Below are 17065 nucleotides of genomic sequence, written 5' to 3'. Positions count from 1 at the left end.
ATGAGAATAATTGGTTTGAGTCAATAAACGGTACAAAGAACGCAGCCACTTTTATCAACTAGTGAAAGAGTGCATCTAACCAAGGCAAAAGGGAGCCATAGACTTTGGGTAAATGATTCTATGCGCTTCTATACAAGCCCCCCTCATGAAGTTGTGCGTGCCAGCTCCAAATGTGTACAGTACAGGTGCACCTTTGCCCAGAGCCGCCGCAGTGGCTCAGTGATTGTGGTGCTCGGCTGCTGACCCGAAAGACGCGGGTTCGATCCCGGCCGCGGCGGTTGAATTTCTTTGGAGTAGAAATTCTAGAGGCCCATGTACTGTGCGATGTCAGTGCACGTTAAAGAACCCAAGGTGGTCGAAATTTCCGGAGCCTTCCATTACGGCGTCTCTCATAGCCTTAGTCGCTATGCCAAACCACCTTTGCCCAGCTTCATGACCAAATTTTCCCATCTCATCCAACGTAGCCCTGAGTTGAAACTGTAATCGCTAATATACCTGCCATGCTTGCGCAAGGTCCAGTGTTACCAATAATATTTTAATAGAATAGTGCATGTTGCACGTGGTTGCACAGCAGTTCAAGGCGTTCTTGTCCACTCTTTCAATTTTCCATTGTGGTTTCAGAATCCCCAGCGGCGTCCGTAGATACGTCGTGAGCACCTTAACAAACGTCGCGTATTATCTGAAGCGTGTAAGATGCGGCAGTGGTATCTGTTATCTTCACCCGTTCCGGTCAGCAGATAGCAGGCAGCACCGCAGCTACGTACTATATAAGCTTCTGGTCGACACTGCACTGCACGAACAGCGCTAGCTGCCGTTGCTGAAGGAACAGGCCTGCTTCATCGATCGAAATGAAGAGCACTGCCGTCGCCCTGATGGTCCTGCTGCTGCTGTGCGCAGCTTCTGCCCCGGCCATGGGTGCGTGCCCGAGCAACGAGGGCGTGTTCAGCGACTGCTCCTTCTCGGAGTGCACTTGGGAGGAGTGCGCCGCCGCCGGCCTCGAGTGCTGCCCCAAGCCCTGCGGAGGCTCCTGGTGTGTCGAAGGCGAGTGCACAGTCCGTGCTCTTCTCTTTGTAAGCTTAACGAAGTAGATTCCAAATGCGATGAGGTTCTTCGCTCATTTCGGAATTCACTGGAGCTCGTCGATTTTTAAGAAATATAGGCGGGAAGGATGCAAGCGGGTGAAGTTTTCTACCTAGTACGAACAGTCTGGCTCGAGTTTTGCAACTGCTAGACGCTCATGGTGCGAAGCTAATAACTGCGGCGACTTCGAAAATGGTTGTCTCTAACAGGTTTTTGGGCAGGTATAGGCTTTGAGGCGTGGCTGTAAACTTGGCGTTCTAAACAGGCTGTCGCGGCCGCGGCGGCCGAATTTTGATGACTGGGAAATTTTAGAGGCCCGTGTACTGTGCTATGTCAGTGCACGTTAAAGAACCCCAGGTGGTCGAAATTTCCGGAGCCCTTCACTACGGCGTCTTTCATAGCCTTAGTTGATCTGGGACGCTAAACCCCAGTAAACCAGACTAAACGGGCTTTGTATTATGTGGGCAGCTGCTGTTTCAAGGGTCAGAGGAAAGGTTCTTTTGTGGGCTTGCCCTGAGAAGTTGGATTTGAGAGGTGATAATATGCCACTGTGACACTTAAGTGTACCCCTCTTCCTCCTTTGTCTTCTTAATCGCCTTATATTGAGCCCAGTATCGTAACTGCTGGTATGTTCCCAGGTAACATGATCTCGCTTCTTTTTCTCTTCGCAGGAGTTTAGGAGCAGCGTACCCTCGCATCACGCCATGCTGACCCATCACCTGCAGTGATGCCCGGACCTGCCTGCTCGCACGAGTTCCATATTTGTTAACGTATGGAATAAAGACCTGACGTGTAATATCTCCTGTTTGTTATTACAACCGCATCTTATTCTTGCCCTAGCCATATGACCGTTGTGCAGAGCTTTGGTAAATAGCGCGCGGAGACGCGTGCACTGCGCATTCCATATCCAGCGCGCCTCTTCTAGTCTCTTCGGCGGTCGCCACTTCTATGTATAGCGGACCTGAGTCACTCTGACGTCACGCTGATAGCGACATAACATTGTGACCTATTACGTCACCCTCCTGTCTCTTCATGAACCCGTATCCTATCGGCAATAAACGCTGCTCTTCACTGACTGCCGGCCTGCTCACATGGTCGCAGCAGTCCTTAGTCGGCATGTCGACACCAGCGTCCCTTCTTCCGCCCCCGTAGCCCTTGGACACATCAGCCAACGCTTGGCTAGGATGGCAAACGTGGAAGAGTTCACGTTTTCTCAAGCAGAGCAAAGAGGTGCAGTCAGCCACACTGCTAGTGACGGTTGGTGAAGAAGCCACAAAGGCGTATAGCGCGTTCGAATTTGCAGAAGGAGAAGACAAACCATGTCAGCGTCGTGCTAAAAAAAGTTTCAGGATTTCTATAAGCCCGAAACCAACCTAACACTTCACGAATCCCGATTCGGCGCAAGAAACCAAAAGGAAGGCGAAAGCTTCAGTGAATGGCTGACAAAACTACGAATATTGGCGAACAAACTACCAATTTGGAGAGCTAGAAGACCGTATGCTGCGCAGCCACATTATTTTGGGCATTCGAGACAGAAACTTGCAGCAAAAGTTGGTTGCTGAGAACCCGTCCTATCAGAAGACTGTCGAGATCTGCAGCGCCCTAGAACAAGGGAAAGCATAGTTCCGAGAGATAAGCGAAGCGGCGGGAACCACCCATAAAACGAGAGTTCATGCAGTAGCGGCTAAAAACGACGTCTTCAATAGATGCCGTTATCAGACGCACCGTAGCGGGATATACACCGCGAACGGTAAAAGTTGCAGGACATGCAGCAGGCGGAACCCCTTCGTACAAGTATGCAAGTCGTTGCCGCATTCACGAGGCTCGATTCAGAGAAAAGATTTGCAGTAGCTGCCGGCAAAAGAAGGCAAGGCTTACTTTTTGGGAACTTTGACACTTTGACAGTGCGCACACTGACGGCAGACAACTGGAGTGCGATTGTGTACACTGAAGGCACACCAGTGAAGTGCAAATTAGACACGGGGGGCTACTGTGCGTTATTTCAAGATAGGACATTAGAAAACTGCCAGATAAGCCAGAACAAACCTGCCTGCTTACGGCACTTTTTGGGCAAAAAACCGCTTCTCGTGGGAATGTACGGCTGTTGCTTTCTGCAAACGACAAAGCTCACGAAGAAACATTTTTCATTGTGGAGCAGGACGTGCCGGTAACGCTGAGTGCTACAGCAGCCCAACGTTTGGGGTTTATCAGCCGCTTGCAGAGCCTTCAGCATTACCAACTCTACCCGCCAGCACAGCCTTTTGCAGAAGTCTTCAAAGGGCTCGGTCAGCTAAAACACTTCGAGTACAACATGAAGCTGAAGCCTGGTTCCGCGGGTTTCGTCGTGCCAGCTAGAAGAGTTCCGGTGGCCCTTCGAGACAGGTGACGGCGGAACTACAGCGCATGGAAGAGCAAGCACACGACAACGTCTCCAGCCCTGGCGCTGCCCACTGCCGGAGAGACGTTAAACTAATTGTTTAGGAACAGAAATATGTCGCAGAGCTGAGTCACTCTGACGTCACGCTGATAGCAACCTAGCATCGTGACCTATTACGTCACACACCTGTCTCTTCATAAACCCATTTCCTATCGGCAATAAACGCTGTTCTTCACTGACTGCTCACACTATCGTACAGCAACTGGTTGAATTTTGCTTGGAAGTAGTGCCACTTACACTTCACCGAGGAGACGCGAAACAACGCGTGATGCTTTAGGCTTTTATTAATATGTACACCGTAATGCAAGTCTCACTGCACCGTGGTCCAGTGGCCGTGTTCGATGGGCGTATACTATATCGCAGCCAGTGGGCAGGTTCGGTCGCCTGCTTTTCACACTGCACTCCGGTCCACATTACAGTAATTGTTTTTTAGGCAAAATGTAGCGCATTGTTTTTGTTCACTTCCCCACAACGAACAAAAAATAACCACTGACGGATATAAAGACACCACAAAACGCTGACTTGCATATATGTAGTGCATTGCGTGGCAGTAAACTTCCACGCAGTGCACTACATTTCTTCAAATCAACGCTTAAGCGCGCGCAACGACCACATCGTAGCGGTATGCCACGTCCCTCCTCGACAGCGGCGATCAGCCTCGCATGAAACAGAACTCGTCACATTAAAACTATAAACATTTCTGCGTACCTAAGAACCGCAGAAGACTAAGTACACGTGAACCGGCAGCGGCGGCTCAGTGGTTACGGCACTCGGCTGCTGACCCGAAAGACGAAGGTTCGATCCGTACCGCGGCGGCTGAATTTCTTGAAGGCGAAGTTCTAGAGGCCCGTGTGCTGTGCGATGTCAGTGCACGTTAAAGCCGCCGCGGTGGCTCAGTGGCTATGGTGCTTGGCTGCTGGCCCAAAAGACGCGGGTTCGATCCCGGCCGCGGCGGCTAGAATTTTTTTGGAGGAGAAATTCTAGAGGCCCGTGTGCTGTGCGATGTCAGTGCACGTTAAAGAACCCCAGGTGGTCGAAATTTCCGGAGCCCTTCACTACGGCGTCTCTCATAGCCTGAGTCGCTTTAAGACGTTAAACCCCATAAACAAAACCGAACCAAACCTAGGAAAAAGCGTTCTTTACTACTTTACGCAGATGGCGTGCTGGTCGGCACCATACTCTTTAAGATTAGCGCTAAGATTAGCTTTGCTCCAAGCAAGGTCCATATTCCTTGCCGTCTCAGATATGTACACCTGGGCGTCCAGAGATATCCCGAGGGATGTTGTTGTGTTCCATGAGCATTTCTGTTGAACATCTGTCAGTTTGGCAGATGTAGGCAGCCACAGAGCAAGGGAATTGAGTAGACAACCTTATCGGTGCTCGCAACATACCGTCTCTGGAGCGTGATCGTACAGTTTCCATTCTCAGTGGAGGTAGAATGACTCGTGGACGGTTTCCCCTCTCAATGATGACGCCGCCGCCGACCAGAATGGGAGGGCCTGATGTTGGCATTCTTAAAATTCCAGAACGACAGTTGCATTTCAAATGCCGGCTTTCTCGATGTACTTTCCGTGTACTTAAGGTCCACATTCGCAGAATGGAATGGTTCGCTTTTCCTTCAAAAAATGGCATATGTATAGGTTCTTCTATTGCTCCGGTCCTCACTGATCTTTACTTAGGTTTGAAGGACAGAGCGTTACACAGCCTCTTTCCGTGTAGCAACGGAAGCAGACCTGTTTTGTCGACGACACTCTTGTCATACTAGAATGCGAACATCAGGCCCTCCCATTCGAAGCTCCAAAGGTTTTTTGCAATTTTTCTAGCATCCTGAGCCCTTTGGTTGCCACCCTCGAACTGCCTTCTAATGGTTAAATACGATATTTAGAATTAGGACTTTATTTTGAAAACAATCATTTGTGCTGGGCCTTCGAGGCTCGAGCCAAAAAAGCCCTTCTGCCCTTTGATTCAGCACACTCAAAGTTAGCTAAGAGCAGTATTGTCAAGTCTTGCTTCTATAACGCAGTCAAAAAATCACGAAATAATCAACTTGAAATTCCTTTTTAAACCAGACGCGCCGACTAGTGCAGGCTGTTTGCCCTCTCCCGCTCTTATAATCGGTAGCCAAGGCCATGTTGAGAAAAAAAAAAAGCACGTCAAAGGGACAGGGATAAGAAGATCGCCGTGATTCTTTACGCTCAAGGGATTTCAAATCCTCTGAGAAAGATCGGAAAAAAAGTAAGAATAGATGCAGTATTTGCAGCTCGAGATCGTCTGTCAAGCCTGTGCAAGCGTGTAATTCAGATGGGTCGCAGATACGTTGGTTGCACCAAGAATTATTGTGACCGGTTTGTTTCCTGTGCTCAAAGCGTTGTTTACTCAATTCCCTAGTCTTGTGGTCATGCTTACGTAGGACAAACCGGCAGGTGCCTTAACAAAAGACTGTCAGAGCACAACAACAATGTAAGTACGTGAATCTCAGGGCACCTAGGCGTTCGTTGCCGCGATTGTGAATGCACTCCTCACTGCAGTGACACGAGCGTGCTGAGCAGGTGCAGTGACCAAATCACGACAGAGATAATTGAAGCCAAGAAAATCGCCAGCCTCAAAGACCTTTGTGTCAGCACCCCATCCGTGGCCCTTCTGGATGAGGAACTTCGTTTCCTTTCGACAGTTGAGCAGTCATGATTTCCTGCTCGTTTCCTGTTGCGATTGTCTATGATTCATGTCTTAACCTTCTTTTTGTTTTTGATGACTTGAGCCCATTTACCGATGTGTCACAGGAATAAAATTCCAACTGTTAGTCAGCGCCTGTGTCTCGTGTCCCCTCTCTGCGTCCTTCGTGAAGTTTGCGCTGTTTTCGTTGGAGATGGGATGCTTCACTCGGAAATGCAATTGGAAGTAGCAACCAAACAAACTGAGGAAGTAATTTCTGAGGATACTAAAATGGAATAGATTTACACATATTTGACTAGATTATTTGAGCTAGAGCTTGTTGAGGTGCGAATGAGGTCAAGTGAAGTGCGAGTGAGACGCGAATCCAAGAGCTTATGAGAGGAGGAGTTTAAGACGGCCATAAAGAAACGTCAGGAAGCATAAAAAAAACAACAGATATTCCAAGCAAAGTGTCACTGCGCAGGCAGGTGGCTATTTGAAACGCAGCCATCGGCGATGCTTGTAGCATAAGTTGTTCTCCAAGCAAACGGAGGGACCAGGAGCTGAAGCAGACGGAAAATGTGATACCTGCATAAACTATAGACAGGAAGAATCCTGTTTGATCGATGGGAAAATAAGACGAAAGAGGGCCTAATGGTTCTCAAAACAACAAAAAAAGAGGATAGAAAAGAAGCTAAGAAAATTTGGAAACTGCAGCGATACGCCTCCAGCAGAGGCGTATCGCTGCAGATTAGGCGGTTCGGAAAGAAGGGAATGATTATTGGAACTTATAGGAACAATTCCTTTCTTCCTCTGTGTCTTCAGTTTCGCACTTTTTTTTTGCCAGATGAAGAAAAAATGATGAAGAAAAAAATAAAGAAACGCATATAGTTTATCGCAAGAGGAGATGCCGGTTACTGCAATCTTTTCGCTTGGACAAAAAGCGTGGAAAGGGCAGAGATGAGGGTTCTTAGTAGTACGTCGACAGCCTTCTAGCCCCCCGTAATCGGCGCCTACGGATCCAGCACATCATCAAATTTGTCCGGCCAATCCTATGGAGCCAAACCTATCGGCGGGCCGCGTTGCTTTTTCCGGATGGAATGACGAAAAACGTTTTCCCACTGCCTCCTCGGTTGTTGCACCTGTACGCGAAACAGAAGCTCGGGATCGACGCAAGACGCCGTCAGAGACGGAGAATCGCTTAAAAAGAAAACGAAGCGCGATTTCTACCCCGCGATGGCGCCCGCGTCTGCTGCGGAGCCAAAAAGCGTGCGCTAGCACGTGACCACGGTGCCTCGGCCAGCGGAAGGCTCTATGATCCGGCGCAGCGTTAGGAGACTTGAGAAGCCGGAAAACGTAGTTACTTTTGTTGCTTTTGCTTCATTGAGGGCATACAGAGACCCCTAGAATTACTGTATAAGCACCTAGAACTTCAAATATACCCGTTTCAAAGGTCGTTGAGTTAGCTTGTCGCTGCGCTCAGTACTGTCGCCAAAATGGCGATAGCTGCTTCTACATAAAAAAAAAAAAACAGAAATGGCATCGGTATTTGCTGCATTATAAGTGCAAGCGACACCATGTGTAACGCGAGAGAGCCAACTCAGCGAGGTTTAAAACGCGTATTTTAAACCCACCGTGCGCACCACGGAACGTGTCGGCGCTGTTAAGAGTGGACAACGTGGTCCTGGAGCCGGGTGTGTCTCATCGCCAAGCAAGGGATATAACGAGACCTGGCGCCGGCGGCAGAAGCATAGACGACGACGGACGGGGGTTGTTGCTCTCCAAATCACCGAACCTCCGAACCGATCGAAGGACGCTGTCTCCCACGGGCCTGGGAGAAATTACTGTCAAACGAGTGTCGTCGTTAGGCAACGATGTGGCGAGAACTTGGGACAGCAGCAGCAACGCTGGAAGCAGAGATGCACATGAAGCACGGCGGACAGCGGTATACGTTGGCCGAGTCGGCCTTCGGCTCACCGAACGGGATGATGCTACGCAAGGTCACGCTGAGCGAGGCTGCTAATTGAAAGACGCTGTGTCGAAGGGGTCTCGTGCTTCGGCCATCCGGCGGGGGAGTTCGAGAAGGTTCAACCACCTGCGAGAAGACTGCGGGATTCTGCTTTCCCACGGAGGCAACGTACAGAAAACTTGCAGCAGTGGTCAAGGTGACGCATCTGTGTTTGATGACTGTCTTCCACTTCTCATCCCCCGAGCTGTGAGAGAGCGAGAGAGTTTCAGCACCGCCCCGTGCCGTGGGTGGTACCGCCAGCGTCATCAATGGCCCATCCGATTGGACAACGTTATTCGAACTAAGTTCCCCAGTCAGGGATCTGGGGAACGCGAACCGTATTTAACGGGATGTTGTTGTGTGATCGGAGCATTGCATTCGATTCGGTTCTCATCTGTAAATATGTAGAATAAACCCTTCTGTACAGTTTCCTCGATAACGCAGTCCGACATCGTCATTCGGAGCCGGTACCTGTGGGGCTAAACGAGTTAGTCATCTCCAGGACCCCTCCATCTTCAACTCTGGTTCCAGCGGTGGGATAGAAGCCCCATCTTTAACACTGGTTCCAGCGGTGGGCTTGTGGGCCCCGGTCGTAACACTGGTTGGCAGCAGCTGGGATGGACCGTGCGACATCGTACTTTCTCCACGGGTGAGCGCTTTGGCTTTTGCTATGGGATTCGCCAGGCTTTAAGATTCAGAGAATAATCTTGACTGGGAATCAGGGCTTTGTCGTTTGAGAGGGGTTATTCTCAAGGCATTGTTGTGTTAGCAGAGCCAAAGCGGAGAAAGCGTTGTCATGGACCTAATGAGGTTGTATAAGTCGGACTTGCTGTTGATATGCGAGGAACTGTCGGTTGAAGTGCCTAGCAAACTAACCAAAATTGAATTGGGCGAATTCATTCTTAAACAAGTCAAGCATAACGATCAGTTGCTGGTAGATACGTGGAATTTGGTACAAGGGGAAAAAGCCCGCAAAGTAAAATCCGACCAGGAGGCTAGAGAGAAAGCCGACCAGGAGGCTAATGAGAAAGCCGATCGGGAGAAACAAAAAGCACGTAAGGAGGAAGCTGATCGGGAGTGCGAAAAAGAGAAGGAACGGGAACGGCAACGGCAAAAGTGGAAGGTTGAAAATGAAATAAGGAAACTAAAGTTATTAGAACTTCAAAACGAAATACGAAGAAAGGGCGGTAGTGTGAGAGCCGGAAGTCCTGAAAGAGCAAGCGATGCTTATGAAATAGGTCCGCAGATAAGACCCGAAAAGTCGGTGACCGTAGCCGCGTTGGTAAATCGCGACACCACGAGGGAAGTGGCAGAGAACGCGTTCAACCGGTGCGGTAGTCCAAGGAATGCCGCAGAATCCGAGACCGTGTCCAGTGTAGTTGGACGTAATGCTAAGAGAGAGCATTCCGAGATAGCGTCTAAACTACACGAGTGCGAGGATTCTCCTCCAAGTGAGGTAGGAGTGGCAACGGACAACTTTGTCGGGACAGTTGCGAGCGCGACACTTTCAGTAGAATCGATACAGGCGTCAAACCGGCAGGACCGCGAAAAGGGAGTTTTTAATATCGGAAAAGGTTTCGAGGTAGAAACAGCGGAAACCCCTTTTGAGAGTATCAACCGCGGTAAGAGCGAGTTGGGATGTCACAGTGGCTTCAGTGACAAAGGCTCCGGAGAGGCTACCTTGGTAATACGGGCACAAGAAGAGTGCGAGGCTGCCGAGGAAAAAGATAGCCATAAGAGCCAGGCGGGCTCAGTTGTAGCTGAGCACTGCAGTGCAGAGAATGGCGCGCAGAGCGACAGCCAGGCGGGCTCAGTTGTAGCTGAGCACTGCAGAGTAGAGAATGGCGCGCAGAGCGACAGCCAGGCGGGCTCAGTTGTAGCTGAGCACTGCAATGTAGACAAAGACGCACAGAGCGACAGGCAAGCGGGCTCAGTAGTGGCTCAGCACTGCGATGTAGAGCATGACGCACAGAGCGACAGCCAGGCGGGCTCAGTTGTAGCTGAGCGCAGCAATGCAGAGAATGGCGCGCAGAGCGACAGGCAAGCTGGAGAGGACAACCCCCAAAGGAATGAGCTAGGGATCTCAGGGGCAGTTTCATGTCCGTCTGTCAGCTGCGTGGAGCTGGCACTCTGCTGCAAAGCCGGAGAGGCCAGTTTTGAATTCGAGGAAAATTTCCAAAGTGCGACGGAAAAACTAGAGATAGCTAGTTGTGATCAAGAAACGCACGCGGTACAGTCTAGGCGCAGAAAGAGAAAAAGGGCAAGAACCAAGAGGAAACGGATCAAATTCAAAGCCCTAAATTCGGATGCGCGGACAGGTGCGAAGGAAAGAAATGCGGTGGAAAGAAAGGCGAAGCCTTCCCGCGTTGCGCCTCGTAAACTTAGGCTTGCAGTTACTGGTCAGGCGGCACGCAAGTCAAAGGCTGACCGCAGTAATGAAAAGGGGAGAGCGCGTCTTCCAAGCAAAACAGGCGCGAAGTGCATCAAGGGGCATCGGCCTGCAGGAAAACCTAGACCGCGTCGTCCTGACAAAGGGCCCGTAAGAGAAAGGGCAAGGCGGCCCGACAAAACAGGAGGCGCCAGGTTGCACGGTACTCAGCGCATGCAAACGCAGGCGTCGAACAACCGAGACAACGCAGGCAGGCGGGTTCGGCGGGCGCACTTGAGGGGGATTCGTCCTTCACTTTTGGCACCCCATTCTAAGAATCGCGCAGGACGAAAGGGTGGCCGAGCTTCGTGCTTGTGGCGAGAACAGGGAGCAGCTTCTCGCGCTGGTCACTGCTTGTCGTCCAGAGTCGGTCGTCGACATTGCATGCACTGCCAAGGCTTTCCGAGCACGTCGAGGGGGCGCGGAAACGACAGTGAGAGTCGGGGATCGTTTTTTTCTGCAGCCTTTTGTCACGAGTTGACCGCAGTACAATCAGTCAAAGCGCGACCGCGGCGGGCGCGTCTGAAAGACTAATCCTTTCAACTCGGCGGCGGGGAGTCAGCTTTCCCCCCCGCGTGGCGATTCGAAGTAGCTGTTTCATTTTTTTTCCTCTTTTTTTTTCTGTGTGTGTTTATGAAATCAGGAAGGGAAAGGCTACTTTTGAGTTAAAGCAAGTTGATCGGAGGTTACTGTTTTTTTTCCTTACCTTAGACAAGGGCTATGGCGTCACTGAGTTAGAAAGGCTAGGGCGTCACTGAGTTAGAAATCACAGGTGTCGATTTCCCATGCTACCAAGAGATAACGGCACTCACAGGAGTGCAGCTCGAGTAGAACTACGCTTAGAGTCGCGTAGACGGAGCGTTGATCCCTTGACGAAAGGGAGCCCCACTGACGTATACTGAGATGACCTAAGAGAGAACTCTTTAAGGAGCCTGAGAGATGCGCTCGGGTCCAGACCTTTGCTTCGGACCACTTACTATGGTGAAGAGTTAAGTTCTGTGTGACGCCAGTGATGGAGGACTAGGTGCTATTTTAAGTCACATTGGCGACGGCCACGAAGAGCACCAGGTTCTGTACGTCAGCCGCAGGCTGACCTGTAGAGAAGAAGCGTTCAGCGTTTCAGACAAACAGCGCGCGTTTGGTTTAGGCGGCACAGAGGTTGTCGGGTTACCAGAGTTACTTGAACGGCGCAAAGTTCATATTTGAGACTGACCATCGTCTCAAACGTGCTTATGACAGTTTTGTCCCCCCAAAAATGGTCGCTTGCTTAGACGGAGTCCTGCTCTCCAAAAACCGAATTTCTCGATGCGTTTCAGGAACGGAAACCGCACGGAAATGCTGATGTATTCAGCCGATTGTTGTAGACAGGAGTACTTAGTAGGACCACCTACTGTGTGTGGGTTTTTGTTTTTAACCTTGGTCCAAGCAGTCCGTCTTTGGCGATTTCAAAGGGGATATTTTGCGCTTTCTCGGCACCAAAACTGCGCCAAAATCCAATCATATTTTAGTAAACATTTGTTGTCATTGTGGGAAGCCTGGTGGGTCTTTGGCAAATTCCGAGCGCTTGCTTGTGGGTCAGTGCCCTGTCTCGTGGAACAGTCCACTGATGCCATTCTTTGTTGAATGTTCGAGCTTGGATGCCATTTCTGGAAACCGGCCCTTCCACCCGACTCCGGCCTCATCTCTTCCTGCCCAGCGGTCGTGAACGCTGGCCATTCGAGATTTTTCGGGCCGCGGACGAGCTGTTAAGAGTGGACAACGTGGTCCTGGAGCCGGGGGTGTCTCATCGCCAAGCAAGGGATATAACGAGACCTGGCGCCGGCGGCAGAAGCATAGACGACGACGGACGGGGGTTGTTGCTCTCCAAATCACCGAACCTCCGAACCGATCGAAGGACGCTGTCTCCCACGGGCCTGGGAGAAATTACTGTCAAACGAGTGTCGTCGTTAGGCAACGATGTGGCGAGAACTTGGGACAGCAGCAGCAACGCTGGAAGCAGAGATGCACATGAAGCACGGCGGACAGCGGTATACGTTGGCCGAGTCGGCCTTCGGCTCACCGAACGGGATGATGCTACGCAAGGTCACGCTGAGCGAGGCTGCTAATTGAAAGACGCTGTGTCGAAGGGGTCTCGTGCTTCGGCCATCCGGCGGGGGAGTTCGAGAAGGTTCAACCATCTGCGAGAAGACTGCGGGATTCTGCTTTCCCACGGAGGCAACGTACAGAAAACTTGCAGCAGTGGTCAAGGTGACGCATCTGTGTTTGATGACTGTCTTCCACTTCTCATCCCCCGAGCTGTGAGAGAGCGAGAGAGTTTCAGCACCGCCCCGTGCCGTGGGTGGTACCGCCAGCGTCATCAATGGCCCATCCGATTGGACAACGTTATTCGAACTAAGTTCCCCGGTCAGGGATCTGGGGAACGCGAACCGTATTTAACGGGATGTTGTTGTGTGATCGGAGCATTGCATTCGATTCGATTCTCATCTGTAAATATGTAGAATAAACCCTTCTGTACAGTTTCCTCGATAACGCAGTCCGACATCGTCATTCGGAGCCGGTACCTGTGGGGCTAAACGAGTTAGTCATCTCCAGGACCCCTCCGTCTTCAACTCTGGTTCCAGCGGTGGGATAGAAGCCCCATCTTTAACACTGGTTCCAGCGGTGGGCTTGTGGGCCCCGGTCGTAACAGCGCCTTCAAAACATGGAAACACGCACATAAGATGCAACAGAAGCTGCGACAAATTTGGAGTGGTTAAGGTAACTTGTACGTCCCCAAGTAGTTTATTTTTTCTGGCCTTGGGAGGGCTGCGGGACTGGGACTACTCACGGCGCAAATCCCCTCCGCTCCTCAATGACGTGAAAGCGTTAAGGGTCCCGTAGCACTGAAAATACGGCGTCGCCGGTGTTGTTGCTGTCGCCGCTGTCGTAGGTAATGTCGGCGTCGTCGAAGGTGTTGTGAGCGTTAAACTGGGTGGCCCATTCGGCCACCCCCGGAGAAGCAGCCGAGATGGTCTACCTAGGTCATGTGACCCTGTGATGTCATCGCAACCTGCTCGTAGGATTGTCAGCAAATTAACCACCGTGGCAGGTGGCAGTTAAATTAATAACTGATCGCAAGAGGTTGCTCCGCAAATGCAACCTGGGTCGCACAAGATCCACCGATGGCAGCACCTGCCATCGCAGGGCAGTGGTGCATCCCTTAAGCGCTGCAACATTGCGCAAGGAGTTGTTATGAGGACTCCCAGAGAAATATGAATGGGAAGTTGAGAACGACCAATTCCACAAATGTGGGCATTAACACATGAAAATTACCGGGTCATACCACTAAGGCGGAACTTAAATCTAACCACTAATTTTTCTTGGCTCCGTGCCTCCCGTCGGCGCATGAAGAGCATCAGAGAGCTTATTGCTGGACCTTACACACATATAAGGCGCCAATTAGCCCATCGTAATTACCCTTCGTGGTAGCGCAGTGGCTATGGCGTTCCGCGACTGTGTTGGGAAGGATGCACGGGTTAGAAACCCGGCCTCGGAGGCTGATACCCAGGGTGGAGAATGGGTTCGAAAACGCCCCTGTACTAAACGGGCACACGTAAAGGCACACTTTCCGTAGAACTCCACTGCGGAATTGGAGTATTCAACAATAGTAGTATAAATTACACCTAACACTACTAGTAATACTCTAACTTCAAAATAAAAGAACTAGTGTAAAATAAAAAGTAATAATACTCTGAATGTGAAATATAAGCAATTTAAAATAGCAAGTAAAAGTCTGTAACTGCAAAATAATACTAATAATGTTAATAATGTAATACCTGTAATACAGATACTAATAATACAACACTAATAATACAAAGTTTGGCGGGTTGATAAGTGAATATGTTCTCGTGTTAAGTTTCCGACATGTATATACCTGGGGAGGTGGTGCATTTCGCGGAAAGTGGCGGTGGGTGGGATTTTATATATTGGTTCGTACTACTTAATATGGTGCATAGCGTTTTTATTGCTGCGTGGCAGTTGCGAGAGGGAAATAAGCATTTAGTGCGGCAAATATTTTGCTCCTAAATTCCCGCTGAGTGTTTACATTGGCCCGCAGCAGCTTACCTTTGTCCCTTTCTCGTAAATTAGTTCATTCTTGCTATCTTGTGTGGTACTTACCTGAATGTAATTACTTACCTCTCCTTTTCTGGCTGCAGTTCGGGCTTTCATGTCCTTTCGGTAATGCCTCTGAAATTTGCGTGCAAAAAGAATTGTAATTCAGACGGAATCATCATCCCCGCCATGGGACACAAATCAACACATCAGGGATGCCGGAACGGGGGGGGGGGGGAGGTCAGAGCCTTCCCCCCTCCCTCAGTATTCTCATAAGGGGGCCCAGCCCCTTCCCCCACCTGAAATCCTGCCTTGTGCACATTTTTTTTTTTGCTGTAACCGAACTTACGACCTCCGCGTTCCCATGCAGTCCCAGTAGAAAACTACACGTTGAAGACAACCCCAAGTCTCCGGAACTGGTATGAATTAAAGTGGTAGCCCTCCTTTTGTTTTTCATAGAACGGAAGTTTTAACAATAAAAATACTCTGGCGCAGGTATCACGCCGAGCGCCACTTGCTCGCTAGTTTCATTCTGCGCTGAAATGCAAATAAGGTAGTAGAATGACCGAGCCAAGCATATCACATGGCCTTCATCTAGAAAACCCTTCATTTTCAATCCAAAGAGACCGGTCTTCGTCGTCGCGAATTGGCTGGTGGGCTGTACGGGCTGTTCACTGTTCGGGCTAGGGTACGGAGAGGTAAAGGGAGGATGTGGGCGCGACGGTGCGGGTCAGGCTAACTTGTTCAGCAGAGAATTCTAAGAAAGTTCATTATGTGCAGAGTCCCTGTATGAGGTAGCCCACTCCTGCCGTTACAGAAGGAGAGCCCGTTTCTTTGCATTTCCTGCCTAACCTCTACTGCGGTGCCACAGGAGCTTGACCGCGGTCCCCCTCTGGGGCTAGTTTGAAGTCAAATGGCGATACTCCAGAAGTTACTCAGAAGGGGGAACCCGACTGCACAACGAATGCGAGAGTGTCGTCTCGGAACGAGAACTTTTGGTTGGAAAACAAGCCTGGCAGAAAGCTGACTTAGAGATTTCCTCAAATGGCCCATCATTGTGCAGGAGTTTGTCGCGTCGAGGGGACGTCGTGGAAAAGCACGTTCAGCGAACTCCTCTCCTATTAAAAAATTCAGCCGTCAAGATTGACCGGACGAGGAGGCTTGGCGTTTGCGCAGGACGTTACTTGAAAAGTGGTCCATTCCAATGGCTCTATATAAAGAAGCGCTTTTGAAGGCCCTTGGAAGTCGACCTTTAGGGAGCTTGGCGGAAGCTTGCACCGCGATCAAAGAAGGCAGGCGCCGTTTGTAATCTCCGTGGACAGTTCCAGCCTTTTGGGGTATGTACCGCTCTATCTACGCTTACATTATTACTATAGTTGAGTATGCCCGCTTAGTATTGCTCCTTTTCGAATAGAAAATTCGTTAGACATACAGGTTAAATATAGAAATGTGCTGGCGCTGTCAGTGCAGCTATGGTAGTCGCCATATCTGTGGCAGTATGATGTAAGACGCTTTTAACACGCGCATCGTACTGTCGCGACTTGTTGAGTCGCGACAGCCTGTTCTGAGATTCTATGTCGAATCGGCACATTACGACCTGACGATGTCAAGTTGTCATAAAAGAGCGTTGCTGCAAGGTAGCAGCTCGATATTTTTTTTGATTTGTTTTGACCTATTTGGTTTGTATGCTTGAAGGCGAAAAAAAATGGCAGCCTTTTCTCTGTCCCCGAGGCAGGCCTAAAACATATAACGGTTCATAATTAAAAAAACTTGCAGCCAGATGTCGGACTGTATATTTAGGTACGTTTTTGTGTACGCGATGATGTACGTTCTTTTTTTTTACTTTTCCTGGCAGTCGGCGCTTGAGTTTTCTGTAACCCCTGGTGTTCTCGTTTTGCTTACCGGGCGTCCGCCTCATCGCATCGCAGTTATGTGAGCAGCGACTGAAAACTGACGGCATTTTTTAATTGATTACAGCCTTACACGTAATGTCTGGCTCCTCAAAAAAGATCAACAATTCCTTCATACAGGCTGCAAAGCGTACATGCCGAAGAAGAGAAGAATCTCTAGGTACGATACGATATCTTACAGTTCTTGATATTTCATCCCGACTTCCATTTACTTTTTGCTTCTTCGCTTTTCCCGGTCGCTACCAGATGGCGCTACTTCTGCAGAAATTAGTCCCGCCCGTCCCGACCGCACGAACACTGTCGATGTTCAAACATTCAGCGATGACTGTAGCCATCATTCCGAGCTGTCCCTACCATCCTCAAAGTGCTTTGCGGGCAAGTGTTTTCAGTGTCTCCAACAAAAAGAAAAGTCCCCTATCTGCTATGCTAATGATAATGCCTTGTTACAGATTGATTCG

The 17065-nt window shown here is 50.0% G+C and overlaps 1 protein-coding gene across 1 annotated transcript; it reads left to right on the top strand.

Moving 5' to 3' along the window:
* The first annotated feature begins 848 nt into the window (after positions 1-848).
* LOC149369677 (uncharacterized) lies at positions 849-1876 on the top strand. Its single transcript, XM_089576114.1, has 2 exons — positions 849-1041; positions 1752-1876. The coding sequence occupies exons 1-2, from the start codon at positions 849-851 to the stop codon at positions 1757-1759; spliced, it is 201 nt and encodes a 66-aa protein (XP_089432240.1). The 3' UTR covers positions 1760-1876.
* Positions 1877-17065: the final 15189 nt, after the last annotated feature.

This window comes from Amblyomma mixtum, chromosome 1 (genome assembly GCF_055824585.1).
Source record: "Amblyomma mixtum isolate Tamu chromosome 1, ASM5582458v1, whole genome shotgun sequence".
Taxonomy (NCBI): domain Eukaryota; kingdom Metazoa; phylum Arthropoda; class Arachnida; order Ixodida; family Ixodidae; genus Amblyomma; species Amblyomma mixtum.
Note: the sequence above shows the minus strand (reverse complement) of the source record. Positions and strands in the feature narration are given on the sequence as shown.